The 9903-nt window shown below is 43.8% G+C and overlaps 1 protein-coding gene across 1 annotated transcript; it reads right to left on the bottom strand.

The window, feature by feature from the left end:
* Window positions 1–2797: 2797 nt before the first annotated feature.
* Window positions 2798–9393, bottom strand: AZGP1 (alpha-2-glycoprotein 1, zinc-binding). The gene is made up of 4 exons (XM_049904517.1): window positions 9265–9393; window positions 7225–7485; window positions 5024–5299; window positions 2798–3673 (listed from the first exon to the last, which is right to left on the bottom strand). The coding sequence occupies exons 1-4, from the start codon at window positions 9341–9343 to the stop codon at window positions 3348–3350; spliced, it is 942 nt and encodes a 313-aa protein (XP_049760474.1). The 5' UTR covers window positions 9344–9393; the 3' UTR covers window positions 2798–3347.
* Between the last annotated feature and the right edge of the window lie 510 nt (window positions 9394–9903).

Here is a 9903-nt window from a genome sequence, read left to right as displayed (position 1 = left end):
ACCTGTTGCCATCGAGTCGATTCCAACTCATAGTGACCCTACAGAACAGAGTAGAACTACCCCACAGGGTTTCCAAAGAGCACCTGGTGGATTTGAACTACTGGCCTTTTGATTAGCAGCCATAGCTCTTAACCACTATGCCACCAGGGTTTCCCCATAAAGATTACAGCCTAGAAAATCCAAAGGAGCACTTCTACTCTGTCTTAGACAGTCACCATGAGTCAGAATCAACTTGAAGGCTCATAACAGCAAGAACATCAAAAAGTGTTCAGTGGTTATGCTCAGAATAAAGATCAAATTCCCTAGAATGTCATTCAAAATGCTCCCCAGTTTGACCCCAAACCATCTTTAGAACTTTATCACTGTGGAATAATCTATTTCTGGGTCATTTCTCTATTGTATAAACACCTGTGTCAGTACTTTATAACTGAGAGATGTTCAATAAACATTTGTTGAATGAATAAATGAATGAATGGACGGATGAACCACAATTCTGAAGGTGAGTAATGGAGAAATTCTGAATTGGGATTCAGGTATTAGCAAATTTGACTCCATTGCCTTCTCTACCCTTTCTCTCACATCCTTTTTCTATTTTATTTTTTCACTTTTCTTTTCCATTCTTTTCATATGGAAAGAAACAAAAAAAGAATAAACAATGGGGTGGGCTGGGATTGTTCATTTGTGAAATCCAGCATCCTTTCACTCAAAATGCCACTTCTTCCTTGAAACTGTCCCCGATATTTCCATCTGAAAGCAATCTCAGCATGGAAAGAGTACAGTTGGAGTTGGTGATCAGGGAAGACGTCATGGGAGGGGGTAAGATTTGAGCTGGACCTTGAACACCAGTCATTGTTTCAATAAGCAGAATTGGGGTAAGCTCCATGCAGGAAGGAGCTGTACTTGTTCTGTTGGGTCTCCAGTGCTTATTAGAGTACTCAGCACAAAATAAGTTGCTCAATATATAATTCTTAAATGAATCAATCAATAAATGAGCAGTGGCAAAAGAGAGAAGACACTAAATATGCCTGGGGAATAATAAGGTCTATATGGCTGTACTAGAGAGTTCCAGTGGGGAATAAGGTTGAAAAAAGCAGACCTTAGCCAAATTGAAGTGGGCCTTGAGTCAAGGAAGGTATTTAAATGCTGTACCTGGTTAATGTCTCCTGCTCTTCATCCCTCTAGTCTAGCTAGTGAACTATTCACACAGGAACCCTCTATGGGGAGACAGGTGGTACTAAGGGACTGAGGAGGGGAATAATTTGTGGCAATGAGGTTCTCCGATGGAGGGATATCATTAAATTGCACTTGAAGTTGGCCTTGCCTGTAGGGGGATCTGTTGTTGGTATTTCATGGGGTAGACTTCAGCAGTGCAGGCAGGAGATGACCGTGGAAGGACCTACATTTGGTTCTTTGGACCAGTGTATCCTCCGTAGTTTGAGGCAGGGCAGAAACAGTGTGCCCCAGTTGATGCCCAAGGCCCAGCCACATTCTCGGGTCACCTCCGTTGTCAGGCCCTTGTGACCCTCTCCTCATGGCAGTCTTACTCCAACCTGTCAGGAACAATCTTCCTTCCACTTCTTGGCAAGTTTCCTTAGGCCTTCACACTTGCTCTGAAATATGAATCCCTTCAGAAGTTTTCTCTGGGGGTGAATGATTCTCTGCTGCACCCCTCTTCCTCAATACCTGGCCAGCACTTGGGTCCCCTGAGGTTTCTTCCCCCTCCTCCACCCTTACCCAGTCTCCCACATTCCAGTCTGCCTTAGCTCTGCCCTGTTCACGTTGACTTTTAGGTTTCTTATTGATCCGAAATTTTTATCCTGTCATGCGTTACCTTTTATTTGTTCAAAGTGTCATAGGGTTATGTTTTGAAATATCCATTGCTGTATGTTTCCCTTTTGACTACTTGTTTTTTCTTCCCTATAGCCCTCCCACTCTTCAGATAGGACTCTGCCTTAGAGGAAGGGAATGTGAATTTCTGGTAGACTAGAGAGGTTATTTCTCAGCTTTGCTTTTCAAACTGGAGTTAAAGTATATATAAAAGTGTAGCTTTCAAACTTAGGCTTTCAAGGAAGATAATACTGTGATCTCAGAACTCTGAAGGCTCTGAGTGATGTCCTTAAGGAATTCAGCTTGGAGGATTGACTTTACAGTAATCCAGAAGTGGGGGAATGAGGACAGGATGTAAAGAAAATTCTTGTCGTATAAGAAGAAAAAAACACTCATAGGCGGGTAATACTTCTGGTGAGTGGAATGAAAAGATGTGAGAGTTCTGGTCTGTCCTTTGAGATTTAAACCTGTGCATGGTGGTGAATGACACAGTTAAAACAAAACAAAACAAAAAACACACTCATTGGATTTGGAGGGAATCCAAGAATTTTAGGGTTCATTCCTGCTTCCCTGGAAGTATGTCCTGATCATTAAGCTTTCAAGGCCAAAGGGGTGTGGGGAAAGGTTGAGTAGCTGAGGTGGAGGGTGATGCCTCACTGGGAGAGAGGGAACGCTGAGAGGAACTGAGGCACAGAAGAGGCTTGGGTCTGTATTGAAGAAGTTGCAGTGTTCTTGGACTTCATGACCAGAGGGGCCGTGGCCACATCTGTGGATATGAGCAGTGGACACCTGAACAATGCCCAAAGGACCAGGTGGCTTGAGTCACTTTTCAGCAGATACCTCTACACCCAGACATCATTTTGGGAAGGACAAGGGTGAGAGAAAAAACCTTGTCAAAGGAGAAAACTGAAATTTTGAGAAATTATATGTCAGGGAGTATTTAAGGTGGAAGCGAGTGTGGAGATATATTGACTAGGCAAGCTCTCGTGTTTTCAGTTTTTATTGCTAATGGGAGCCTAAGAGAAACATGAATTTGGTAATATGAAATGAAGAGAAGTACTTTTCTTTTGCACATCTGAATCATAGGGTATAAATATTTGACCCTGCTACTATAATAAATGTGTCTTGACTGTAATTCCTGGAGGGGCTTTTCTGGCACTTCGTCATTCCCTTTGTCCAAAGGGCTCATTCTCCTGAGAATTTCAAGTGGATCAAATGTTTTGGGGGCAGAATAAATGATAAAATCTACTCACATTTTTACAACATTACACTGTTTACAAATACCTTTCTATGTTGTGTAAATTAGGTGAGGCAATTATTTATTTGATTTTACATATTAGACAACAGAGGTTTTGTGAGGTGAGGCGATCTGGCAGCTAGAGGCAGATCAGTGCTCAGCCTTCAAGTCTTGCATCTCTAAATTCACTGTCTGTCCCCTTGAACTGCTTCCCTGGACTTCATTGATGATGTTGAGACTGATTTCTGAACTTTACCTTTCTCATGTCAGGCAGAAAGGGTGGCTATTGGGGTTGACTCCCCAAGTCACCTTTATCCTTGGTTTCCGGTATGTCACTCCACAGCACAGTGAGGGGCTGAGCCAGGCTGCTGTGCTCCACGTGGCAGGCGTAGGTTGCTCTGTCTTGAGGAGGGACACCCACCACCACCCAGGACTGGTATGTGCCATTTCCACTGGGAAGAACATCTCCCCCTGACTCAGATCCCTGCGCTTCACCGGCCCGAGTCCAGTACAGACCAATTCCTTGTGGGTAGAAGTCATAGGCCAGGCACTTGAGTGTTCTACTTCTTCCCGGAGCCATGTGGCTGGTGACTGACACAGAGGGAGGATCTGTGGAGGGATAGAGCATGGATAGTGAGACCTCGAAGCAGACTTCTCCCTGCCTGTCTCTTACCACCCTAAATCCCTAGTTGTCAGTGATTAGCTTGGGGTTAGCTCTAAGCTTTGTATTTGCCTCCTCTAAGAAAACATTATGAAGAATAGGGCTCATGGAATGTCCATGGCTACTTTCTTGCTAGCCCTCCTCACCCACTATGTTGTGACTTCTGATGGCGTTGAGTTGTGAATACCACAGAAACCTTACTGTTTTTCTCCAAATCTCTGAGTAGGTTTTGCAGCCCCCTCCTTTCTCCAATCTCAGCCGAGACCCTTAGTTCCCTCTGTGGCCCTGTGCATCAAACCATTCCCTGCTCCATCCACAGCCTCTGTCTCATTACGTCCTAATTCAGAGTGTTGATTTATGGCAATCAATCTTGCTCACATTTGTTTGTTTTCATCCTTCCAGGACAGACGCACCTGCCTTCTTTCTTCGAAACCAAGCCAGGCAGACATAATAGTAGAGGGAAATGACTATGGGATGTTATACTGGGTTGAATAGTGCCCCCTCCCTAAATTCATGTCCATCCAGAACCTCAGAATGTGACCTTATTTGGAAATTGGGTCTTTGCAGAAGTATGTAATCAAGCTAAGATCAGGTCATACTGGATTAGGGTGGGGCTTAATGCAATATGACTAATGTCCTTATAAGAAAAGGAGAGGACACACAAGATATAGATACAAAGGGAAGACGTCATGTAAAGATGGAGGCGGAGATTGGAGTGATGTGTCTACAAGCCAAGGAAGGACAAGGATTACCAGGAACCACCAGAAGCTAGGAAAAGACAAAGAAGGATATTCCTTAGAGCCATGAGAATGAGAATAGCTCTGTCAACACCTTGATTTTGGACTTCTAGTCTCCAGAACTGTGAGAGAATAAATTCCTATTGTTTAAGCCACCCAGTTTATGGTAATTTGTTATGGCAGCACTAGGGAATGAATACAGATTTGAAATCTGGAATATGGAATTTAAGTCCCAGCTCTGCATCTTAAGGACAGTGCTAATCTAAGCCCTCTGATTCCCAGTTTCTTCATCTTTAAACTGGGTATAAGTGAAGTCATACTATTGAATCAGTGCCTTTCCTGGCCTATCCTGCCTGAAATTTGACAGATGTTCTTTTTGGACCCCATATCTTGTCCTCCCAGGGAAAGAAAGAGTCCTAGGATGTGAAAGCTGAAGGGCCTAAGGGATTTTCAGTGATGATGGGGAACAGTATGAGATGTTCTCCTGGGCTCACAGCCAGAGGTCACCTTGGTCTTTCTCAACTCAGTACTGGGGAGCAGGATATAGGAAGCAGTGAGTACCTTGTTGGTCCAAGAGAGCCCTGCTGTGTTCCAGGTACCTCTGCAGCATTCCAGGACACTCCTCCTCCAGGTAGGCCTTGGCCCGCTTCACATAGACTTTTTCTGCCTCCCACTTCTGCTTGGTGTTCTGAGCTGCTGGGTCCAAGGGGACCCAGGCTGGAATTTCTTTGTTGAACTCGATGAAGTCTTGTCCATCATAGGCATACTTCCAGAATGCTCCACTGCTTTTGTTATTCCAGAGCTCACAGCCAAACATTCCCTGAAAGGTGTGAGACCCTGAATCCTCCCCCCAAAACCCCACAGAAAATCGGTCATCAATTCCATTTTATGCTTATTCCTACACAGTTGACAACCCAGTAGGAGGAAAGGTTTCTGAAATCTAAGCATACAATCCCTTTATCTAGGCATATAGGTTATTAGCCAAACATACAGTTGAGAGGGGGAGGGAAACTGTATGTTTTGGAGTTTTAGGTGAGTCTGAGATGAGATACATTCTTCCCAGCTGGGAACCTTAAGAGAGCTATGGACTATAGATAGATTTCTAGCCCTTCTGCTTCTTTATTTTTCTGAATATACTGTGAGCTCTTAGAAACCTGACATAATCATACCGAAGGGCATTTCTGAGTAAACTGGAAATTATTTTTGGCTTTATGTAGATAGTAGGAATCTCTTGAGGAAACATAATGTGATTACTTTTCCCTTTTTTTGCTGGTATTTCTTATCTCTATCCCAAATCTCTTATGGAAGTGGAATACAATCTCTTCATTTTGATTGTAAAAGTAGGTGTTACACAATACCCATTAGTGGTATTGACATAGGCTGTGAACTCAAGTTATCTGGGCTCAAATCCCAGATCTCCCTCCCCCCATTTTGCATGAACTTGATCTATTAACTTCTCTGTGCTTCAGTTTCCTCATCTCTAAAATGGAAATGACAATAGTACCTATTCTAGAAGATTATTATGAGCATTAAATGTGTTAATATATGTGCCAGGCATATAGTAAGTGCTCAGTAAATGTTATCTATTGTCTTCATTTCTTTATCCTCTTTGCTCATAATTACTCACATCAATATTCCTATTCCAGCCAATCAAAATTTCTCCCGGTGTCCTTCCTGGTACCCATGCCTTACCCTCTTCTACTTCTGACACACAGCACAGGCCACTTTCCTTACCAGGAGCCCCCATTCCACATCCTTCTGATTTCTGTGTAACTCTTGCCTCCTTTTGGAAATGTTATATCATTTGGATTCAAATTCCATGTAGCTTCTTGGGCATTTCTGTACTTAGAGGCCCACCTTTTAACACCTACTCTATAATCATTGGACATCACCAGGCTTGAGGTTGGCTGACTTGGGGGTGGGCAGTTGGGATAGGCAGTGTGGCTCCAGAGAAAGAGTGTGGGCTGGGAGACATGAGAACTAGTCTCTATACTTGGCTCTGTCACCATCCTCCCACAGTACTGATTACCTCCCCTGTATCTGCACTTTGTGGACAGGAGGATCTTTACCATTCTATGTAACTCTACCAGCCTGTGGTTTTAATTTGACACTTACTGAATGCTTAGTATGGTCCATGATTTGTGCTAGGTGCTTTCTTTCTATTCATTCAGCAAATTTCTATTGAGCAAGTATTATTGGATGCCCACAGTCCTGGTTGATGGGGGTGAAGGCAAATCAAGACAGATTCTTCCAGCCTTCATGGAATTTACATAGATAACTTGTATTAAATTTAATTATCATCACAATTCTGGGAGGCACGTCTCAATGCTTTGATTTTTGCGAATACAGCCCAGATAATCAAGTTTGGCTCACTGTCAAACAGCTAGTAACTGTTGGAGCCGTGGTGTGATCTCCAAGGCTGCCACTTTCCACCGAACACCCCTGGACACAGGTGAGTCTTATACCTTCTAAATCGGGATCAACCTCAGATGCAGACTGGGGTTGGGGACTGAGGAGTCAAGATGTGCCTGGATAATAACTGAGTCTGACATCACTTCCTGTGTGAGTTGAGACAGAATAAGAGGAAAGTAGTTGTATTGTGGGGTGGGGGAATGTAGAAATGTCTGTGAATTTCTACTTGTGTCTCCTGTTCCTCCTTTGGGATAAGGGTTATTTCCATCCTGCTGATTCCTTTCCATTCATAATTGTGAAGTTGCCTCTTGAGCTAAGACCCTCCACTCCAGCAGTCCTTATCCACTGACCTTCTCCGTCCTTGTAATAGTCCATGATGTCTTTCAGGGTCACCATGAAGATTTCCTCCCTGGCCTTCTGAAGTTGGCTTTCCTTCTCCCAGTCCTCTATTCCTTCCAACTGGCTCCAGGGTTTCAGGGGCTCAGCCTTTCTGCCTTCACTATTGTAGTGGAAGAAGGCCTGGTCATTGAGGTAGGCAGTGGCCTGAAACCTGGGGAAGCCTTCACTGGGCTTGGACAACCCAGTGTAGAGAAAGATCAGAGAGTAAGGCCCTACAAAAGAGAAGAAAACTTTGAGGTATGGAATTTTTCTACCCAGGGGAATCCTCTGTGGGACAGCAGAGAGCTAGGAAGGAAGACTTTCCTCCCTAGCTCTCTCTTCCCTGCTGTTAGACTCATACCATTGAAGGCTGTCTTGAATAAAAGCCTCTACTTTTATTCTAGGATATTTCAGAGATCGTTCTATGTCTGCACTACTTTATCTCCCCTTCTTGATACGTAAGAAGATAATATTTCTCAGTCTCCTTTTAGGTATGTTGGGACCATGTGACTGAGTTCTGACAAAGAGGAATGTGAGTAGAAGTGATACTTTTCTTCTGGTCTGAGGCCATTACTAGCTGGCTGACCACCTCTGTCTCTCTCCCCTTAAGGCAATAACTGTGGAGCCCACAGTATAAAATGGAAGAGTCCCAAGATGGGACTGGATCAGCCTGGATCTCTGAGTCACTCTAGAGAGGGAGAGGAGAGTTTCCCGATTTTCAATGGATTTTACATGAGCAAGAAATAAACTTTGTTGGGTTAAACCACTAATAACTTTATTATTGGAGCATAACCCAGTCTAACTTGACAAATACAGATAGTTAGAAAGTGTAGGAAGGAGAATTTTACAGAAAATTCAGGAAATGACCCAGATGGGATCAGCACAAGGTAAGACAAAGATGGGTCTCAAATTCCCAGGGCCATACCTTGCATTTTGGCATAAAGCAGAGGATGGGTGGGGGGGAGGGGCAGGCATTTCCTCTAATCCATAATTAATTCATGATATGATTCACATGGGTGTTAGTTAATAAAGCTGGAGGTCATATGGAGTTCAAGTACTGAAATTATTCTTGCCAATTAGTTTTAATATAAAATGAGTATTCTGACCGTTTGTAAATATAACAAACTAAACTTGAACAGAGTTTAGAAATCAGCTTACATTTCTTTTTTTAAAATTGTATTTTACAGAGCAAATTAGTTTCTCATTAATCAATTAATACACATTTTTTTTGTGACATTGGTTGCCACTCCCATGACATGTCAACACTCTCCCCCTCTCAACCTTGGGTTCCCCATTACCATTTTTCCTGTCCCTTCCTGCCTTCTTGTCCTTGCCCCTGGACTGGTGTGCCCATTTAGTCTCGTTTTGTTTTATGGGCCTGTCTAATCTTTGGCTGAAGGGTGGCAGCTTACATTTCTTCATTTTGAAAAGTTATGTCATAAATGGCCTCATTCCCCTGTCCTAGAATTGATTCTGGGTGTTCCCAGGCTCCAGCCACCTTTTCTCCTAGTCACACAGCTTCTAGGTCCACCGTAGTATTTGTGAGGCAAAGGAATGGTTTCCTTCTAGCACCATACCTCCAGTTAACCTGCCTTCACATTTGTCCCTTCGGGTCTCTCTGTCTTTTCCTCAGAATCAGACAGGTACATCTAGCCATTGGAAGGACGGAGGGAAAAATAGTAAAAAGTAGAAGAAACTCTACTTGTATGATTCCTGCTCTGTCCTGGTTATGTAGTCCTTTACCCTCCCTAGGTCTTAGTTTTTTTTTTTTTTTTTTTTTAAATTTGTAAACTAAGGGTTTTAGATTACAGATTATTTAAGATCTTGAGTCCAGAGGCTCTCTAAATGCTACTAGAAACGTGTGAACTGGGCTAATAACAGCCTTGGAACTCATTACTACAGTATTATGGGAATCCAAGCTTCATCACAGGCCTGCCTCCCAACCTGTTTATCCTGTCCTTACCTTTCCTCCCATTCTTCTCTAGTACCCATCCCTTGCTTTCCCCACTTACGGGTTTGGGTCTCCCGGGGATCTGCAGGACCCAGAAGGAGCAGCAGAGACAGCAGGACAGGCACCAGTGTTCCCATCATGCCCGGTTGGAAGGTACTGGGCTTCCCTGAATCCTGGAGCTCAGAGAAGCCTACTTGGAGATAGAGCCAGGTGTAGTTATGGGAATGGCTGGGCCCAAAGCCAAGGGTAGGAGGAGGTGAACCCATAAGCCAATGAGAGTGCCAGGATGGGCCCTTCCCTGACAGTAAGAAATAAGGACAAACAAGTTTTGCTGGGCAGAGGTTGTAATCCGTGAGTCTACAGAGTCTGAAAATTGAGAGCTGAAACAACTGATTCCAGGACTGGGGGCTTTGTGTATCCCCTAGGTGAAAGAAAGCCAGTGGGATGGAGGTGTGTGTGGTGAGTGGCAGATGCCATGGGATGTATGTCACCCACCCACCTTTCACAGGCTATACCTTCCAGTCTGATATTCCTAACTCTGGGTCAACATAGACCATGCTTTTTGGGGGGACTTGGGTGTTGCCAGACCATACTTTACTCCTCCCCTCTGGAAAAGTTCTTACATGTTGGGAGTCTGGGACTGAGAAGAAGCCAGATAGGGTGCATCCTTCACTATCCTACACCAACCCCACAAGAGCTG

Source organism: Elephas maximus, chromosome 12 (assembly GCF_024166365.1).
Source record: "Elephas maximus indicus isolate mEleMax1 chromosome 12, mEleMax1 primary haplotype, whole genome shotgun sequence".
NCBI lineage: Eukaryota > Metazoa > Chordata > Mammalia > Proboscidea > Elephantidae > Elephas > Elephas maximus.
Note: the sequence above shows the minus strand (reverse complement) of the source record. Positions and strands in the feature narration are given on the sequence as shown.